At 45.3% G+C, this 21,927-nt stretch overlaps 1 protein-coding gene across 1 annotated transcript in view; it reads left to right on the top strand.

The window, feature by feature from the left end:
• Positions 1-21,927, top strand: part of LOC134093816 (LHFPL tetraspan subfamily member 3 protein-like) — a 41,381-nt gene that overhangs the window by 13,921 nt on the left and 5,533 nt on the right. The window contains exon 2 of the mRNA XM_062547083.1: positions 20,950-21,186. Within this exon, the coding sequence (XP_062403067.1) occupies positions 20,950-21,186 (237 nt within the window). The remainder of the gene's footprint in view (positions 1-20,949; positions 21,187-21,927) is intronic.

Here is a 21,927-nt window from a genome sequence, read left to right as displayed (position 1 = left end):
TGGCTAGTCCAGCGGTAGATCTGGACATTTTATATTTTGATGATCATGTTTTACTGAGCTGTTTGGTATGAAGTCATGCCTGATGTAGCCTTTTCTTGAACCATCTTTTGTTGCAGTTGCATAGGGTATTTTTTATTTTATTTTTGGATCTTTTTTTTTTAAGTGTTGCTGTTTTAAAAAGTCTTGACAAAAGTTTGAGATACAGAGTCTCATGAATGTTTCAGCTGCTGGGACTTTCCCTTCACAGGGGTATGACCTCATTTCCCCTTTAAGAGTCAAACAAGCACGCCACTGCCTGAGTGAAGAATATCTATCGTGTGACAAAGAGAGAGAGAGAGAGAGAGAGAGAGAGAGAGAGAGGGAAGAGAGAGGTGGGACCTGACCTGGCCTCATACCCCCAACTGGAAAACGGCAGGCGTGCAATTCAAGCACTTCTTCACTGATCGTATGCTGCAGCAATCACCTTCCACTATAATCAATGTTGTATCCCAGATGTGATTGCCTCCACTATAATCAATATAGTTAGCTACACTAGATATGATAGCTTCCTCTATAATCAATATAATTAGTTACGCCAGATGTGATAGCCTCTACTATAATCAATATAGTTAGCTACTCTAGATATGATAGCTTCCTCTATAATCAATATAATTAGCTACGCCAGATGTGATAGCCTCCACTATAATCAATATAGCTACACTAGATATGATAGCCTCCACTATTATCAATATAGTTAGCTACACCAGATGTGACAGCACACACGTTCGGGAAAAAGTAGGCCAATCCTCTAAAGCTATTTTACTTAATGTTCCGCAAGCAGAATGCTTCAGTTGTGCTTGTGGCCTAGCCCAGCTGTAAGGATAATGACTGTGTGCACTCTGATCATATCACCAAAGACGGTGAGGCTGTAGGCTATGGGTTCACGACACGTGTCCCTTCCTCGGCCATGTTTGGTTTGGGTTGTAGGATGGTGCAGGGAGGAGATTGGTAGCATGCTAGCTGAGGAGAGGCATACGAGGGACCCAGACGATTGTGTAAATCTTGTGTCCGGTTCCCAGAGATGAAGAAGTAAAGAAGCGCGCTCAACACCTTAGTGCTTCAACTGGGTGCTTAAACATACTTTATAATAAATCAAAAACTTTGAAAATAAATAAAGCAAACACTCAACAGTTTCTTTTTACTTTTTTAATCGCCTCACAGACGTTTCGGGTTGATACCCTTCTTCAGTGTGAGATATGGCGATTTCAGGTTCCTAGAGATAAAACATGATGAGGGTGAGAGTGTGAGGGATGCAGTGGGATGCATGAGGCCATGTTGGGTGATCTTTAAAGGGCATCTTGATGGAACCCATCAACGTGACTTGGTTGTGTACAGGCCCTAACTGCCATACCGAACAAGCCAGACCAATGCATCTGGTTCCTTGGTGATACAAACAGATTGTGTGTTAGCCTGGAGACTCTCAGGTTTACAAGTCTGTGCTGTCCCTTGAAAGGGAGAGACAGGGTTGATCACTGTCAGAGTTTTGCCAGCGATTGTAAAGGCCTGATCACGAACCTGGCCCTGAGGCAGACCTGTTTCATCTCCTAGTGAGCAGAGCACGGGGAGAAGGAGCGGCGTCTGTGTTCATCTTTCATGAAGAGGGGGATGTGAGAGAGCCACACACACACAGGCGTGTTGTTGTCAGTGTACCACACTGGTGGAAAAGTGAGGGGGAACTGACTACTGTTGCTCCAAACGAGCCGTCCACCACGGCTGCCCACCAACAGTCTCACAGACACACACACACAAACACACACACACACACACACACACACACACTTACTTAGACTCCTAAACTGGTGGCTGGAAATGCCATTCACTCTATAATGACACCTGTCACACGGGCCGCTTGCTTTCTTTTGCACCGGCAGAAATGGCAGTTCCCCTGAGACAGTTTTACAAGGTATGAAGTTTCTGCCCAAGATACTGTGTGTGTGTGTGTGTGTGTGTGTGTGTGTGTGTGTGTGTGTGTGTGTGTGTGTGTGTGTGTGTGTGTGTGTGTGTGTGTGTGTGTGTGTGTGTGTGTGTGTGTGTGTGTGTGTGTGTGTGTGTGTGTGTGTGTGTGTGTGTGTGTGTGTGTGTGTGAGAGAGAGAGAGAGAGCGGGATTGAGTAACTACAGCACTAATGGAATGTTAGCGTTCTTAACCGTGTCACACAGGGGAGTTAGCTTGAGGCAATGGAGAGGAAGATCCAGTCGACCATATCACTGGGTTTATAAACAGTCATGGATGTAGGCCACACTACACGCTAGTGTACATTGACCTTTCCTGATACTCTCATTCACACTGTCAGGCTTCTCAGAAAACTGTCAATATTTCTACCTCAGTCAACCCTACATTTTCTAAACCTTAGATTGCTCTCAGGGTAAATAAAGCATCTGTCTGTCTGTCTATCTATCTAACTAATCTCACCTTCAGAGATTAATTGGTGAGAAGTCTGGAAATCTGTCAGTGGTTGTGTCAGTTTATTGCCCTTCTACTGTAAATCAGCAAGACAGTTGAATATGAGTAAAGGGGCGCACTTTCTTAACCCACAGTAGCATCAAAGAAGAACAATACACCCTTTCTACGGAACCACCCCGAAATATTTATACCTTTCTGCCATCTATGTACCTTGCTAATTTAGTTTTTCGTGATGTTGCTTCGCAAATACAGCTTAACACAAAGGTAGGGGGAGCCTTTGAAGCCAGTGCAGCATGAGACGGCAGCTTTGGGAAATGATCTGAAAGAGCGGATTTGGTGAGGGGGATGAAGCTGGAGGGGGGGGGGGGGGGGGGGGGCAGGGGGGGCAGGGGAGGATGACAAAGTTGAACCAGCAAACAGAGCTGACAGAACTGGGAATGTCAGAAATGAATCAACGCAAGGTGGATGATAATTGCAAAAGCAATCTACTTCCTTTTTGTTGACGTGCTGCTTAGAATGGCGCCGAGCTTGTCTGTGGAGACCTCCAACCCTTTTCAATCACATCAGCCAGACACACGGAGTCCCCCTCTGCACACTAATAGAGAGATGCGGCAGTAACCTATTTGACCGGGATACAGCTCATGTGTGGAATGATCTCTTGAGCCTGGCCTCTTTTACCCTGTACCGTTCTCTCTCTCTCTCTCTCTCTCTCTCTCTCTCTCTCTCTCTCTCTCTCTCTCGCTCACTTGCTCTCTTTCCAAACAGTTGATCTGCTTTAAACCAACTGCAGCATTAAGCCTTTCTTTTCCGTCGTTTTAATTAAGAAACACAGTCAGTTGAGTTCAATTTAATTAGAGCTTGGAGGCGTGGAGCAGCCATCAGCCATGCAGCACACAGCCCTGCTGAGGTCGACGAGCTAGTGTACGAGAACAAGGTAGCAGCAGCAGCAGCAGCACACTCACAAAATCACACACGTGCACTCGCACACATACACACACCCACACACATGCATACACACACGCACACATATACGCGCGCGCACACACACACACACACACACGGCGCATCACACTGATGCACACATCATCATGCTTGCGGCACACACACATATACTCACGATGATGCTCAAAGCAGAAAAAGGGGAAAATGCTTGCATAAACACGCTTCGCTGCTTGCTTGGTACACCTGCACACAATGTTACCTCATCTATTTCTGGGAAGGAAAACATGGAACTGTACTGTCAGGAATTCACCATGTAGTTTGCAGGGCAATGGAGGGTCTAATGAGACCCTGTGCTGGTCCGAAAGGAGTGCAAGTCAGCACAAACGTTCAGGAAAAGCCGAGCAAAACATTGGAAATGTCCTGTACCCGTTCACAAATGCCTTTTCCGAAACATCTGTAATTTTGATATCAGTTTGCGCTAGGTGATAAAATAAAAGCTAGTTCTCTGTCCTTCAAATGACCTTTTCACAGACATTGGGCCCAGTGTGACGATCGGAAACCCATGGGGCCCTGATTTAAATGCTGGGCGAAGTGCAAAGTCAGCCTATGAGCAAAGTTCTCGTGCATGAACTAACTGCATCATGTAGAGCGCCCCAGCCTTTTGCTGACCTACCACTATTTGTGCTTAGGATGTAAGACTTTAGACTTTGCACTTTACCCAGCATTCAACGTGGAGATGAAGCAATGAACAATGTCAGCGTTTTTTCGGTTGCTTTTTATCCTGTGTGGGATATGGTTTTACAATAACAATGAAAAAGTGGTTCTGAAATTGGCTAGTTTGTCCAAACTTTCTAGCTCCATTGAAACACCCTGTATTGAACTCGCTAACGCTAAACAACCGTTCTTGTGACATCACACTGTGATGATGTCACACAGATGGTGGCACATTGAGTAACCAATTCAACGTAAAAGCAGTTTTTCTTAGAAAAGGCATACTTTTATTATTTTTTTTGTGGTATATTTGAACAATCCATTGATGCGCTGGCTGAGGGCGTCAGGTGGATAAGCCAATTTGTGATTGGTCCCCGCAAATTTGGAACGGAAGCAGGAGAGATAAACGTGCAGGTTTCCAGCCTGAGCTGCAGGGCGAAATCCAAACGCCAGCAGATCGGACTGAGTTTACCCAGTCTACCTGACCACACCACTGGGTGTGCAAGTTGATTTTCTATTTAGACGACTTGAGCACTGGACGAGACGATGATCACTGCATTGATCACAAACACACTGCCCGGGCCGCACATGATGTGCTGGGTGCCAGGGCTGATATTGATTTTAACATCACGTGAACCGAAAATCATAACAAATAGCTGATGATTTGAGTTATAGGTTTTGTTTTTCTTGGTATCTGGGGGAAAAAGATCATATTCCTGAAACAACAAAAACACTCTTTAACTCCTGCAGTGTAGAGTAGTGTGGCAAGATTAATATTTAGTTGGGGGGCGCTGTGGCGCAGCAGGCTACAGCGCCCGTACCATTTACGGGTCCGAGTGCCCATGGGGACCCAGGTTCGAATCCGGCCTGCGGTCATATCCCAATCCCACCCCATCTCTCTCTCCCACTTGTTTCCTGTCTACCTCTTCACTGTCCTATATAATAAAGGCAAAAAGGCCAAAAAAATATAATTAAAAAAAAAAAAAGATTAATATTTAGTAGTTTGTGGTTCATATCAGGAAAGAATTATTGCCTCACGTTATTCATGCAATGTGCACATGTACAAACAACTCTGTTGTGTGTCTGTGTGAGTGAGTGTGTCTGTGTGAGTGAGTGAGCACATCACGTCCATCTGTGTGTGTGTGCACGCGTGCCCGATCTCTACCAAAGGGGAATGCTCGCTGCCCTTGCCACGCTGGGCATGGACCGCAGATGCCTCCCTGTGACCAGAACAGTAGCCCGCACCATATCGTCTCTCTCGGCGGCGGGATCGCAGCAGCGTGCCTTCCTGCTGAGAATCAAAGGCGCCGTTTTCCCCGGCTCTTTTGATCTTCTCCCTCCTCCTTTTTCTCCAACGTGAGCACAGAGAGAGCCGCCGCAGAGGTGCGGAGCGCATCTGGCTGTGTTACATAAGCACCAACAGCTCGTGCGCGCACACACACACACACACACATGCACACACACGCACACACACACATGCACTGGTTCTGCCAGCTTGTGCACACTCTCTCTCTCGCTCTCTCTCTCTCTCTCTCTCTCTCTCTCTGCCTCAGTGAAACAGCACAAACTGCGTTTTCTAGAGAGACCATCTGAAATGCCAGGTATGACAAGCTCTCTGAAGGAGACCTCATATAAAGGTCGACGTGTTCGTAAGCGGCACAGACATGCCCAAACGCACTCTGATAGCGGAAAAGCGGAACGTGTGCTTCTTCGAGTCCCTTTCTCCTCTGGCCGAGCCCCTGCTTCAGTGCCCTTGATTTCTCTTTCACACAATAAATCAATATGGAATAATGACAGACATCCCTGTGGCTGGGGAACTGTGTAGCCTACTCGTCATTAGCAGTCAAGCAGCAGTTCCTCTAGAATAAATCCACTCATACATCAAGACTCCGGGCCAGCAGAGTATTTTTTTTTTTCTGTGTCCTGTCCCAATTGATTACCCAAAGTAGCTTATTTATAGAGCGCCGAGGATATGAGGCAAAACATTATCAAATTCATTTATATTCCAATTAATAAGAAGAGCAGTGGTGATTAACCACAAAATTACACGTTAATTGATCTTGTTAAGTTTTCTTTCATAATTGTTTGCATATTACACACAAATTGGCTTTGGAATTGCTTGTTGTCGCCTAGGTGATTGCCGAATATTTGTATCATCAAGCAGATAAAATTAGATGACTTTGAAGCGATAGCACAGTTTTCCAATTTCAAGTTTCTTAATTAGATTGTTTTTTTAATGTCCATGGCCATTTAATGTAAGCACACGAGTTGTACCAAATAGTTCCCGGGTTATTCTCACGTGGTGCCACGGTTGTTAGCTGTGCTTCAGCTGTTGCCAAGGCAAGACTTCATTGTTTGCTATAGTGAGCGTGCTAGTTTATAGAAATACTCCCTATTGTTTCTTTAAAACTTTCACTCAATCTTGAATTGTGATAGTGAAGTATTCAGTCACTTCCAGTGGTCCATACACTACGCAAGGATCCTGAGATTCGTTTTGAAGATTTGACTGCTTCAGACATGTGTACTGGAGAGAGTCATCTGCTCTTGTAGACGGAGAAAGCCTCATAAGGGCTCAGTATTCACGTTGAAAGAGCCTATAGCTGGGAAGTTGAAGGGAAAGCTGTTTCCTGCTGCATCTAATCCCTGAGTTGATGGGGCTCAGAGCACTACAAGCTTTATGTGCTTGCAGTGTGAAAAATAGCTGATGATGTTGACAGGGTGGGCTTCCAAGCATGCCTGCAAGGCTCTCTCTTTCTCTCCCTCCCTTTCTCTCTTTCTTTCTCTCCCTGTCTCTCTCTACCCTTCTCACTTTTTTCCATCATATCATATTCTCCTTTCTTTTCCATATCTCCTCATTTTTTTGCCAAGAAGGCCAACAGAAAATAGGTCTCTGGTCTCTGATAAACATCCAAGGAACACTTTGCACTAGATTTCACAGGTGCACATGATCGCTCAGAATGAATCTTGGGTGTATAATTATTACACTAGAGAAACTCCAGCTGAAAAGGTCAACGATGTGTTTTAACGCTTAAGCTAGCCGTTCAAGATTTTTCTCTGTCCGTTTACGGTATTTTAATCAGTTTCTTGTCCGTGTCCATAGACAGAACACTGACGTGTTTTTCAGATGCTTTGCTCAAGTATGCTGCTGTCCCAGCTGTACTGTACCACTTACTGTATCTCTCTCTCCGAAATGGAAAACAATTCCGAACCAGAAAAATGCTGTTAAAATGGTCAGGGCAAAATCACAGGTGTATTACATAAAGCATATACTATACATAACCACTCAATTCCATCTTCTTATTATATTCTTGTCCCGCGGATTCTCTGGCATCTGATTGATTTTGGTGAGTCACCCGTGAGATGTCCTGCGGTGACCAGGATGGCAGAGGGACATTGTGTTTCTGACCATCAGAAGTCAACCATTCTGAGAGTTGGGCATGACATTGCAGTGCCATCACTCGAGTCACGCAAGGCAAAGGAATAGATAGATCTGGAGAAGAGGCCACTGGTGTGCTTCCTGTCTGCCAAATGCCAAGTCAGTATTACTGACAGTTTCAATACTGTTGAAAGTGGCAATGGATTTGTTTTTTTTGCATTTAACTCCCCTGTCTTGGACCCTTTTACATAGAAGCAAATTTAGAATGCTGAAGCGAAGAGAAGTATTATGCCACATTCTATTTGTCCGCCCGAGTCAGTCACCAAGTTGTTTTCCTGAGCTAACAGGAAGTGGCAAATGGAACGTCCCCTGAAGTTATATCTCGACTTAGCTTGTTCGAACACGGCATAGAGTTCGAAGGCTGCACCCTTTGACTGTAAATGACAGCTGTAGATATACTGTTTATTGACAGTTCTGTCTGATTTGGGTCTAATTAAATAGTAAAGACAATAGTGTCCACCTTTATCTGTCGCTAAGTGACATCTGTTTGTGTAAAATACTGTCCCGTAAACAGCATGTTTTTTAACATGGCTGTGACATTTCATTTGGATGAATCGTTTCACGACAGGAATGTGGCATTGATCTACTGCATGCAAATCAGTAAAGGTGCAGTCTCCAATAATACAACTAAATTCAAGAGGTTACCTCAAGAGGACTGTGAGGACTCTGAACAAGTTTGCTAATGGCTGTAAATATTTTTTAGCTTCCCTGAGGCAAAACTAATCTTTTATTTAAGGTTGCTTTTCAACAAACCACCATAAAAAGCTAGTTTAACCCAAGTAATGTACTGCTGATAATGTTTCCTTCATGGCTACGATTTGAAAACACAGTCTAAGAAGGTTTTTTTTAGGTTAACACTCAAACATGACATAGAAATATCAACAGAATGTGAAGAAACAAGTGTTTTGACATACTGTCAAAAAATGCCCAGATATCCAGTTAGCATTCAATCCAGTTAGCATTGGGCCGGGCTTTATTGAATACAATGCAAGGCAATGAGAGACTGTTGTGTAACGTTTAAGAAAAACCTACAGAACCCAACATTGCACCTTTAAAAGGAGAAATAGAAGTGCAGATTTGATGCCATAAGGAAAACTATTCCAGATTTGACGTCACAGGGAAGAAGACTATTCCAGAGTACAGGAGCTGACCTTACATGGCATCGGTGCTTTTCAAAGCGTCATATTAATTGTGACATTTGCAGATATCCAGTGTCAGATAAGAGTTGAGGGGGAAAATAGATTATCCGACATTCTGTGTGCTCGGTTTGATTCTGGTTAAAATGTAAATGACATTTCTGGGGAGTTAAGCCAAATTAGCATTACAATAGCTAAAATGGAGAAATGCTATCTGCATCATTTGCTCACTTTTCTCTGCAATACAAATACTAGTGGCATTATGACTTCTTGTTGTCAACAGATGTTTTCAAATATTTTTCTGCCTAACTCTCTCATGCAAGATGGCTTATACACATGAATTTAAAAAAGAAATACACAAACTTCACACAAGACTGGTCTGCTTCACTGCCCTCTCGCTTTCCGACTACGCGGCATCAACCGACAGTTCAGCCAAATGCTCTCAATCAACCGCGCTGGTTTGACGTGGCAGAATCTGGAGGCAGAGAGAACCAGCTGAAATATGGTTCTCCTTAAAGTTTAATGCCCTATTAGCACTAACTGAATGTTTCTCGTGTCTCAGAGACGACCGCCTGGTTTTCTCAGCGAAGAGCCTGGCTCAAAAGTGAGGCTAGCGTGTGGCCTTTCAGATCCCTTCAACCGCTGCGGCGCTGAGCAGGTCGCACTCCGGTGGCCCTCTTAATTATCCACTGTATTACCTCCCTGAAGGTGTCACCTTGTGGCCATGCAGCTGTGCCCCGAGACGTGCGAGCGTATTGATTGGTCACCTTCCAGTGATTCTCTGATAGCGCTGCTGGCGTCTCTCGCTCCTGACCTTTGATGACCTTTCTCTCAAAGTCGGGTGCCCTCTGCCAGGGCCGAGTGATTATGAAGTACCTCAGCGGCCAGCCAGCCAGCCAACCTGGATATAGGGCTCGAGGCTATACCTCACCTGACTAAATCACAGCACAGTCACCGGCTGCCGCACGCGATCCCCTCAGGATGCATGAGGTCAGTCAGGTGCCGCTGTCCAGGTCAGGAGCGCACCTGAGAAGGACAGAGAGAGAGAGAGAGAGAGAAGGGGGGGGCAGTGCTGTTGAGAGAAACTGATGCTGACAGCCCAGGCTAGTGTCTCATTAGTATTGACGGCATATTCTCAGAGCAGTATGTGTGTGTGTGTGTGTGTGTGTGTGTGTGTAAGTATGGGTGTGTGTGTGCGTGTGCGTGAGGGAGGGAAGGGTGTGACTAAGCACCCAGAGCGGTTGCGTGGATGAGCTGATAGGAGTTGGCCCACAAACAATGTCAACTTTAGGTCAGCTTGTCCTTCCCCTTGGCATGATGGCCATGATCCAGGCATCTTTGTGTGTAATTAAACCGTAAGCGCTTTTCTTTTCCCCCCTTTTGGAAAATTGGCCGAATAATTAAACAGATCCCAACCGACAGGCATTTTTTATCTGCCCCAGTTGAGTGTTTTCTGTTTTAGGCTCAGTTCTGCCGTACTAATTTAAAACATTTTTTGACAAATTCAACAAATTTATCCTCATGGTCCGTTAGCTATAGTATACATTCTCAAGAATACGCTAGTAGTCGCACCAACCTGTCTCTGTGAAGGAGAAGAGAACATAGTCACCCAGGCCAAGCCGTAAACATCTCCATTCACGCAACCTATCACTCCAGGGACTCTGAAATGGGAGGGGGGGGGGGGTGTCATTTGAATGGTTGTGTTCAAATATCAAATGTCTTTCGTCAGAATTGCACATTCTATATTGCACACAAGCCCACCTATCACTCATGTCCTTGAGGTCAGTCAGTGCAGACTTGGGGAAAAATAGTGTGAGATGCTTCATGACACGAGTTTGTTTTGTACCAAACTAGGCACATCAAAGCAGGCGGCTCCAAAGTGTCCTTGTGTTGAGTCACCTCTTGTCTCCGTGTTTCTCCCGTGGTGAGGAGTGGCTCTCGCTGCCAGTGCTGCCATGCTGCTGCCCCCCCCCCTGAGCATTCACACATGCCCCACACACCTCCTCACCAGACAGGCTGAACGCTGTCTGCAGTCTCTACACACACACACACACACACACACACACACACACACACACACACACACACACACACACACACACACACCGCAGGTAGGTCACCTCAAGTCTTACTGCCAGGCTTCAAGCACACAGATGGATAACTGTGTCTGGAGGATTGTGTTCATTGTGCAGTGTCTAGTTGTGACATTTTGGATTTCGCTCATGAGGCATCATTACCTGCCACAAACTAGTCTAGTCTAGTAAAGTCTAGTAAATCTATAGATTGGATTAGACCTGCTCCCCTCAAATCAAACATATCTTCAGTATAGGATATAGATTGGATTAGACCTGCTGCCCTCAAATCAAACATATCTAGTATAGGGTATAGATTGGATTAGACCTGCTGCCCTCAAATCAAACATATCTTCAGTATAGGGTATAGATTGGATTAGACCTGCTGCCCTCAAATCAAACATATCTTCAGTATAGGGTATAGATTGGATTAGACCTGCTGCCCTCAAATCAAACATACACTGTATCTTCAGTATGGATATAGATTGGATTAGACCTGCCCTCAAATCAAACATATCTTCAGTATAGGGTATAGATTGGATTAGACCTGCTGCCCTCAAATCAAACATATCTTCAGTATACAGTAGGGTATAGATTGGATTAGACCTGCTGCCCTCAAATCAAACGTATCTTCAGTATTGGGTATAGATTGGATTAGACCTGCTGCCCTCAAATCAAACATATCTAGTATAGGATATAGATTGGATTAGACCTGCTGCCCTCAAATCAAACATATCCTCAGTATAGGGTATAGATTGGATTAGACCTGTTGCCCTCAAATCAGCTTCTATCAGAACTATTAGTCATATAGTGGTCACAAAATGAAGAGAAAAGGTAATGTCAAGGTCACAAGAGATACGGCTGAATGTTACTCCAATGACAAAACTGTTAGAAACAACTCCAGTCACCAGCACGTTTTCCAATCCTTGTTGCAAGGTACAAATTGATATTTAGTGTGCCGTATTTGCGGCTCTGATGTTGTTTACATATCTCTGTCTTGGTTAAGTGAGCTAAACGGGAGATATGAGCTCCTTGTTCATAAATCATGTGTCAGATGAAGAATATCGTAATCGCCCTCACAGTCTCTTGCATACTACAGGTGCATTTTTTGGATCATCAATCATCACACTTGATGATGACAGGTGAGGCGCAACTAATATGTCAACTAATTTGTATCCCACGCCCCCAGTGGAAAGGCTGTGATGGATAGCTGTTGTCTGCAGGGCTGGTACACTATTTGTGGTGATATGAAAGTCCACTAGTGGAAGTGCCAGGTAGCAGGAGACGAAAACAGGAAACCTTGCGGAACCTTGTGCCACAGCAGGCAGCGTGTCAGTGATGATGGAGTGCCAAGGAGCAGAGCAGGTGTCAGTGTCCACTCTTCCAGTGCACTGGGAAGTTAATCTATCTATGCAGAGAGAGACACACACACACTCTTTCTCTCTCTCTCTCTCTTTTTCTCTCCCTCTCTCTCTCACACACACACACACACACACACACTCTCTCTCTCCCTCTCTCTCTCTCACACACACACACACACTCTCTCTCTCTCCCTCTCTCTCTCACACACACTCTCTCTCACACACACACATTCACTCTCTTTCTCTCTCTCACACATGCTCTCTCTCACACATGCACTCTCTTTCTCTATCACTCTTTCTCTCACACACTCTTGCACACCACTGAGACATGCAGTGTCATGTGCAGAGAGCCACACCACCTGACTGTTTCTGACTGTTACAGTTTTTCACAATTGCTAGAACACCTTTTTCAGAACTCTTTACCTTTTTCTCAAAACTGTGAACACAAAACTCATTTCTCAAACTACATTCTCGAAACCCTTCAATCTTGTTGCAAAACTGAACAATCACCTCAAAACACTTTTAACTTTGCTCAAAACGAACTAATGGTCTCAAATCATTGAACACATCAGGCAAAATTACACTCCTGCAGAGCAGTGATAAGACAATACACCAAACAATGGAAGACACAGTTTTCAGGGCAGGCTTTATGGCTCCTGGAGGAATTGTATTCATTCTAATTTGAAAAATAAAATATCACAATGAAAATAAAGAATAAGGACTTATATCACTCTCTACTCATATCCTCTAGCCTATATGAAGATATAAATCAATAGTTTTGTAAGTGAACAGAAAGACAGGCCAATACTGTACTGAATATGATTTGTACTGTGATGCCACAGACTCTGATAGTACTGTAAGTATGCAATACTGTAATATTGTATTGTGCCTAAATTTAGACTTACTTGAACATACTGATAACTCAGCTCATTCACTCTCTCATAGTTGAGCTCAAAGGGTAGTAAGTGTGTAACAGTGGATGTTCAGTGATTACTGTACTGTATGATAATTTACGCACATTTACGCTATTTCTCTTCTGTAGTCTGAATCTTTGGATTATTGACGCCACAGAGAAACCACTGATGTTGGGTTGGACCATGAAGTCCTGCTTCTCTCATTGGCATTCCATGAACCAGAACATGGTCAATGATTGTTGCCCAAATATCATCATTTACAGTATTGCAACTCTTGGGACTCTCTGTCTTTCTCTTCATCCTCTTCCTCCTACCTGCACCCTCCTCTTCCTTGTACCCCACTTCTACTGTAACACTTGTTGTCCCCTGCGTCTCTGTCAACTCTGAACTGACTTATATTGGTTGTCACATCATTAGACAGAAATGTTATCAATTTTGAGTGGTAGTGTTCAAATGGAGACAACTGTGCACTAATTGTGTTCAACTTCTGCGTTGTTTGGTTATCAATATAATTAAGAAGTGCATCAGAATGCACAATGTGTTCACAGTTTTGCAAAAAGGGTTAATGAGTTTGGTAAAATGGGTGAAAGTGGGTGAAAGTAGTCTATGGTTTTGCCAAAAAAGGGAATAATTCAATAAATGTGTTCAGGCATTTGAGAATTTGATTCAGAGAATGGGGTTAAGTGTTTGAGCAACTGTGAAAAACTGTAACACTTCCCTCTCTTGTGTCACCCACACACACCCCTTTAGTGTTCAAATGGTTCGTTCTGGTCCCATTTCAGACCCATAAAGCCCCTACCATCATTTGGAAGGCACGGGAGGCGTGCTCCTCTCTCATTCTTTTGACTTTGCTTGCCGAGTATAAGCCCTGTAGTCAGCTTAACAAATACAGACTCAGAAATAGCTTTCATCTCACCAAGTCATTCTGTGCCGCTTGCCATCTACGCTAATGAGACTGCGGAGAGAACGAATTTCACACAGAATTCTTGGCATTCACAGAGTCAGTGTCGTGCCTGAGTTGAAAAAAGGAAGAAGGGGAGAAAAAAAAACGCCACAAGAGGAGAGAGCAAGCGTCAGCCACAGTCGCACAAACGAAATGGCGCAGTGAGGAATAGACACCGTGCAGCATCGCCTACGATATAAAGCCCGCTTACGCCAGTGGAGACACGCTCTGAGATGCAGCCTGTGACCGTGTGTGTGTGAATGAGCGATAAATGTGCATGTCTTTACAGGATTTTATGCACACACATTACACACACACACACACAAACACACACACACACACCGTGTATATTTTTATACGCTCATAGTGAGTCCTTAAAAAGAGAAGAATGAACTGGGATTCAGACAGGGACAACACACACACACACACACACACACACACACACACACACACAGTGTATTTTTATACGCACATAGCAGCTAGTCCTTAAAAGAGAAGAAAGAACCGGGATTCAGACAAAGACAAAACATGCTAATCCCATTTCATGGGGTCTTAAATGTGCTGCAGATGTGTTCAGTAGAGAGGAGCAGAGGCACTGGTCTCTGCAATGGGACGCATACACACACACACACACACACACACAACGTCTCACACAAGGAGATAGACTGAACGATGGAGTCTGCATGCACCCTGGTCTCTTCAGATTCCCTTCCATCCTCACACACATACATACTCGCTCTGCGACACACACACATAGACACACTAGCTCTGTGACTCGCACACACACACACACATATGCACACACATTGACAGTCACTACACAATTGCAGTCACACCGATGAATAGAGAAGTTCGCTTTGCCTCCTCATCATTCCACCTGCTACATGCCCCGCTCTCTCATTAAGTCTTTCACTGTGACTCTCCCTCACCCCAATAAAAATGTAAGGTCATGGTGGCCACCAGAGATCAATTTCCTCGTGTCTATGAAGTCATTTACAGTCCTCGCTCTAATAAAAGAGGCTCTCCTTGTCAGTGGATTATTGAGATATCTTGTTGAAGGCTGGTCGTAGCCTATCTACTGTGCTTAGGACCCGGTGCTGCAAATAGCTCACATGAAGCACATATGCGAGCTTGTCCTAGGGGCCCTGGCATATGGCAGTGGAGTCTCGTGACGTATGAGCGAGCCCAAGAGCATGCTGGGAGTCAGGGGAGAGGACCTAGCGCTCTGCAGGAGATCTGTCTCTATCTCCATCTCTCTCTCTCTCTCTCTCTCTCTCTCACTCTTCCGCTCTGTGTTTCTGTGTTTCGCTCTGTGTTTCTGTGACAACATCACAATGTGCTTGTCTCTGCCTGTGGGAGTGAATGAGATATGGAGGAGAGGAGGAAGAGTGTGTCGAGGGTGGTGCTGTCAGGTATGGTTTTATACTTCACTAATGGATCTTTTCCATTGCATGGCATCAGCTCAACAAGACTCGACTCTACTCGATTTTGGTACCGGGTGTTCGTTTTCCACTGCAACAAAGTACCCCCATAAGATAGCCAATTCCCATGGCAGTGTCATTAATGTCCCTTTTTGGTATCACCTCAGCTCACTTGGAACCTCAACAGAGGTGATACCAAAAATAGCAGGCACCAGGTACAAGTTTTTGCTCATGGAAAACCAAAAAAAGCGAGTATAGAGTAGAGTTGAACAGGTACAATGCTGTGGAAAAGCCTCATAACTGACAGCTACAGTGAGTGTGGGGCATCCATCCGCTGCGCCGGTGTGCACTACCCGCAAGGCCCCTCAATCAGCACCACGCTGAGTAGGACAACAGGAACACACAAAAAGGGAAGAGCCAGGGGTAGAATGGAGAGATAGAGAGAAACACAGAAACGGAAGAACCAGGGGCTGAATTGGGAGAGAGAGAGAGAGATAGAGAAGATAGGGAAGAACCAGGGGTAGAATTGGGAGAGAGAGAGAGAGAGAGAGAGAGAGAGAGAAAGGAAAGAAGCAGGGGTAGAATGGGGAGAGAGAGACACAGAAAGGGAAGAACTCAGGGAGGGAGGGAGAATGGGGGATGAGAGAGAGGGAGAGATAGACGCAGAGATCACCTGCCCAGCAGGAGAACAGCTGGCAGCCATCATTATTATCATTGCTGCTGTGCTTTTGGTAACTCTTTCTCCGCAGCGCTTTATGCGGAGTGCTTGGTTCAGAGGAGCTTACCGGGTCATTGTGAGTGTGTGTGTGTGTGTGTGTGTGTCATTGTGAGTGTCTGCTGATTTGTAATATAGAGGGTCGCAGTGCCGCCGACGGTGGTGGCTATTTTAAACACTCCGGTTCTGGCACGTCTTTTGTCTCCTCTCGAGTGTGTGTGTATGTGACTATGTGTGACCGTGTGTGTGTGTGTGTGTGTGTGAAGGAGCGCTTCACACTGATGAGACACCCGTCCCGTGAGTCAGTGTATACGGCTTGGAGTGCCAGAATGACTCTGTGATAACCTGAGGAGAGAGCCGGCGTATATCTTAGCGCTCGCTAATTGGCCTTGGTCTGAGTCTCATGCCATGCGCAGATGACTTGATTTGTGCTCATCATTCTCACGGAGTGGCAAATTAATCTGTCAGAATAATTGTGAGCAATTATGCCCCTTGTGACGCAGAACATTTCAGCCCATAATTGTTCGTGTGAGAAATCTGATAAATAGCAGAACTCATTTTCTCACTGAAATCCCAATAAGTAGATATCCACCCATGTCTTGCTGCTGTCTGAAGATCCATCCATGTCTTGTTGCTGTCTTCATATCCATCCATGTCTTATTGCTGTCTATCCCTCCATGTCTTGTTGCTGTCTGCATATCCTATCCATCGATGTCTTGTTACTGTCTATCCATCCATGTCTTGTTGCTGGCTGCATATCCTATCCATCCATGTCTTGTTGCTGTCTGTTTGATTCATTTATGTCTTGTTGCTGTCTGCGTTCAGCCTTTTCCTCCTCTGTTAATGGTGTTTGCTGTTGGTCTGTTAAAAGCCATGATCGTGATTTTAAACTCCCTGCATTCACACTTCCATTCATCTAGACTCTTCTAATGGTGTCGATGTGTCTCAAATTTAGATCTGCAAAATGAATTTACTTTGGGAGGGGGAGAGATTTGTAATAAGATGAATGGTGTTTGTCTATCATGTCCTCTTGTTTGGAGAGATTTGCAATAAGATGGATGGTGTTTGTCTGTCATGTCCTCTTGTTTGGAGAGAGCAGGCCTTTTCAATGGCTATCAGTCATGGATGTGTAGAGTCCTCAAATGAAAACGTGTCCCACTATAAAGTAATATGATATGCAAATGTGATGTTTGACTGTTTTACCCCATGACAGTTATTCCCTACACCATATGACACTTAGCAGTCACTATTGAAATTTTCCAATCAGATGCCAATCGAAGCCTGAATGCAGGTTGTAGGACAACTCACCTGCTTAATTTCCCATTCTCGCTACAGATCAAGCTCTTCTTTGTGAAACTGTTGCCTTGCTTTCCTACAGTAAGTCAGAGAGTTTTTTTAGTCATGGCTTGTATGCCCTGTATGATAGTGTAGGCGCTCAGACTGAGCGAAGCTTTTCTAATCAATATGCCAGAGAAAGAAATACAGCTGCACTGTGACAGCCAACTTCATCAAAGACCTGCTGCAGTCCGGTCGAGTCTGGAGAACTCGGAGCTGTCATACATCATGTTACAGTAAAGCGCAGAGGTGAAGATACTAGGAGGGATCTCCTGCCTCCCAATCAGCTCTAGGCACACTGTAAAGGGGTCTCCGAGTCTTAAGAGCGCTTCGTGGCAGTATTGAAGCAGCAGAGAGGCAGAAAATTAAAAATGTTAATATTACCCATGAACCGATTCATAATTGGCTGAATGATTTGAAAAGTGTCATCTCCTCTGCTAGAGGCTCGTCGGAATTAATTGTAACTTCTTTAAGTATTTGGAAGGAAGTAGCTACTTCAGGCTTTATGTGGCATAGATTTGCATCTAGAGGGGGAAGAAACGATCTATCCTAAATCCTCCCAATTAATCTGTCTTTTCAACATCTGGTGGTGATACAGTCTCTTTATTTCCCCTTCATGGAGGGAAGACGGGGCCATGTTTATTGTTTATGTGCGTTTTTTGTTTGTTTGTTTAATTCTCTCTGAGTTAAAGTCTCTGTAACGCAACAGCGGGCTTTGCAGAGGGACAGATTGTGGTGTGTGCTGAGTTTGAAAGGGGTAGCTGGCAGGGAGCTGGTGTGTGATGAGGCGGTGTGTGTGTGTGTGTGTGTGTGTGTGTGTGTGTATGTGTGTGTGTGTGTGTGTGCATGCATGTATGTGTTGGGGTGGGGGTGGATTAGTCTGCCTTAGAACTTGCGTAGAATACATGTGTCTGTGTTGTTAGGAGGCGCTATCTTCAGGGAAGAGCACTAACTGTACAATTGAGACTGGAACCCCCCTAGTGGTGGACCGAGGGAACTGATCTTCTGAGACCCTCTTGCTGACTCTGAAACAATGTTATGCTTCTCGATCTCCTAAAAACCCTCAAAACATATGGCCCCTCTCCTCCACTCCCTCCTCTCTGACTCTGCTATCATGAATCCTGTGGCAGCTGTGCAAACCACATCATATATCTCTCCGAGCCTTTTGTCCCAATTCAGGCCACTGCTCCAGCATGTCATTCTCTGTATAAATAATTCTTATCATCATAAACACTCTGTCGGCATGCTGAACGGCATGCAGCCAAAGAGGAGCAGACCTTTAATAATTCATCCACTTTAATTCTAAAACATGGCAAACTCCCGAGGGGCGCACAACCAAACCAGTTCTCCTTCGTCTAGGTGCTCTGCACCAGGACACTATACTAGACAGCTCCGTAATGCTATCCGCTGAGGGCTGGACAAGTGATGGGCAGCTTGATGCCACCTGTGTGCACTTTGCCTCGTGGTGTAGGACAGCAGGCTGCTGTGTGGACACATGGGGTGTAAATATAGCTGGTGGTGAGCACAGTAGCTAGCCCGTTTCTTTGATATATTTTGACTGGCTTTGAACCGCAGACCTCAGTGAATATGCTCTGACAGGACTTGCTAGGGGGATTTGTGAGGGGAAACTTAAAGAAGCTGCTGCAAGGTACGCAGTGTGTCTGCAGTGGCCATCTCTCTCTCTCTCTCTCCCTCTCTCAATCTCTCTTTCTCCCTCCCTCTCTCTCTCCCTCCCTCTCTCTCTTTCCCCCTCTCTCTCTTCCTCCCTCTCTCTCTCTCGCTCTCCCTCCTCCCTCTTTCATTCTCTCTCTCTCTCTCTCTCTCTCTCTCCCTCTCTGTGTCTCTTCTTCACTTGCGTTCTCATCGCCCTGATGTTGTTTTTGCCCGCTGAGGAATATTAAAGTGTAACACTTTAATGAGGCCCGGTGCAGGACTGGCCATGGCAGCGTGCTTGGCCTCGCTGTCAAAGTGGACATCCCGCAGCTGACACTTGAAAGCATTGCAGGCAGCTAAGCATTAGTTAGAGAATTTCCATCTCCACCAGATGTCTACAGAAACACTGAAAACACATTACAACACTTTTAAAAATACTGCAGCATATTTAAAAGGGGGGGGGGGGGGCGGATATTAAGAGTACTAAATTAGCAAAAACAAATGTGCATTTTTGAAAGAGTGATACAAGTAGGAGTACGAGTACAAAAATGATGCAAGGAAGATTAAGCATCCAAGTATAGCTGAAGGTGAGGCTGTGGGAGAGAGGAAGAGAAGGAGGGAGGGAAGGAGGGAGGGAGGGAGGAGAGAAAAGAAAAACAAGGATGTTGTTGTGTAGGTAGCACCATGGAGTAGAGAAATAAAGCAGATGTGGTATCATCAACACTAGTGTCTCTCCACATTCGGAACAGCAGCCAAATGTTTGTGCAGTCTTGCAGAGGAATTCGAGCTGGACGGCACTGTATCAACCGGAAAATTATATCCAGAGGGTTTCTCACACACACACACACACACACACACACACACACACACACACACACACACATACCAAATTTTGTACATTTTTTCACTAAGAAGGAGGAAGTGCGAGGTGAACTTGTAAATGCGTTTCATTATTCATGTAAAGTGCACTCTGGGTAATATGTAGTCAGCTCCTTTTCAGCCGCTCTGATTCTCTGCAGTGCCATCACCTCCGGAGGAGAACTTCATCTCCATCTAATCCGGGCCGCTCCGGGCGGGAACGCCGAATGCCGAGCGCTGAGCGCGGAGCCTCGGCTAAATATTCAACAGAGGAACACGCCGATTAACCGCCTAATAGAAATCGGCACCGTAGCCTCGTGTCATGTATCTGAGCATAAAAATCATGTAATATTGGGCAGGCTTTCTCTCACCGCGCCGCCAAGGCATTGAAGGTTGAAAGTGAAAGGATGTGATTTGTGGTTTGTCCTTGTGGCTAAGTTCTCGCGCCTCGCGGGCCTGAATTTATGTTGCTCGACTGGTTGTTGTTGTTGTTGTTGTTGTGGCTATTGTTGACTCCCGCCGTTACTTTAAGTGGAGAGCCGCAGAGAAAATCAATCAGGCTGTGAAAGAAGGGTGGCATGCAGAATGAGAGGCGAGATGGCTGGGGGGGATGGAGGAGGAGGAGGGGGGGGCAAGGGTGACCGCCAGGGCTTTTAGAGTGCTAGTGGGAACATGTGTCCTAACTTCATCTCTCTTTCATCATCACCATCTCTCTCTCTTTCTCTCTTTCTCTCTTTCTCTCTCATCATCATCATCTCTCTCTCATCCCTCTCTTTCTCTCCGGTCCTCTCCATCTTTCCGTTATTATCTTGAGCTGTTCCACCTCCTCCAGCCTCTCTCAGTCCGCGTTTTGAAAACCTCTCGATCCGTCCACTCACTCGTCTCTCTTCGTCCTCCTCCGTGCCACTGTTCCTCTCCAGCTCTTATCATCATTATTGAATTCCCTCCTCTGACATTGATCTCGTCCTCCTTCTCCTCTGGCTCCCCCCCCTCCTCCCCTACCTGGACAGGTGTGTGTCTGGTGCTGGGCTGCATGATCTACCCGGACGGCTGGGACGCCAAGGAGGTACAGAGCATGTGCGGGGAGCAGACGGACAAGTACTCCATCGGAGCGTGCTCAGTGCGCTGGGCCTACATCCTGGCCATCATGGGCATCCTGGACGCCCTCATCCTCTCCTTCCTGGCCTTCGTGCTGGGCAACCGACAGGACAACCTGATGGCCGAGGAGCTGCTGGCCGAGAGTAAAGGTGAGTGAGGGGGCTGTCGTCTGTTTGTGATCCTCACAACACAAATGACGTAACAGGGAATGAATGATAACAAAACCAGAGGCACGTGAGCCTTGTACCAGTGCACCAATCACCAAACACCAACGATAACAGCAAAAAAACGATAGCTCTATCTTATATGAATGACAATATCCACACATAAACTATAACGATAACGAAATAAATAGCGATATTCTTGAGGATCACAATTTTGAGAACAATTTTGTGTCATCCTCCTAACTCCAAACCTGAACAAAGAAAATCATAGGTTGGCTACCTGAGTCTTGCACCTATGCACCAATCACCAAACACTTATCACTGTGAACATTGTCTGAGATATCTAATACTGTGTGATTAATATTGCGCCTGTCTGATGAAATACATAGGTTGTCTGTAGTGAACAGGAATATATTCCTGCCATTATACACACAGTTCATGAACTCCTCCAAACCTTTAAGCCTGTATTGAATTAGCAAAGTGTTCAGAAAGTCAAAAACATTTTTAAACCCCCTAACGACTCCTTAATTGTATGCCTGGGCCATTTTCAAATAGAATTAGCCTTTAAGACTGTCCTTAATATGTCATGCGTGAGTGGCCCTCATTTCTGCTTCAGGGGGACCATCACCCCACCTCACCTTAATCTCTCAGACCTACAGTACCTGCTATGGCACCACTGAACGCCCCTAAGAGCAGTGGGAGGGGGGGGGGGTGAAGTAGAATATG

This window comes from Sardina pilchardus, chromosome 10, assembly GCF_963854185.1.
Source record: "Sardina pilchardus chromosome 10, fSarPil1.1, whole genome shotgun sequence".
Lineage (NCBI taxonomy): Eukaryota > Metazoa > Chordata > Actinopteri > Clupeiformes > Clupeidae > Sardina > Sardina pilchardus.
This window is presented reverse-complemented; position numbering and strand designations above follow the sequence as displayed.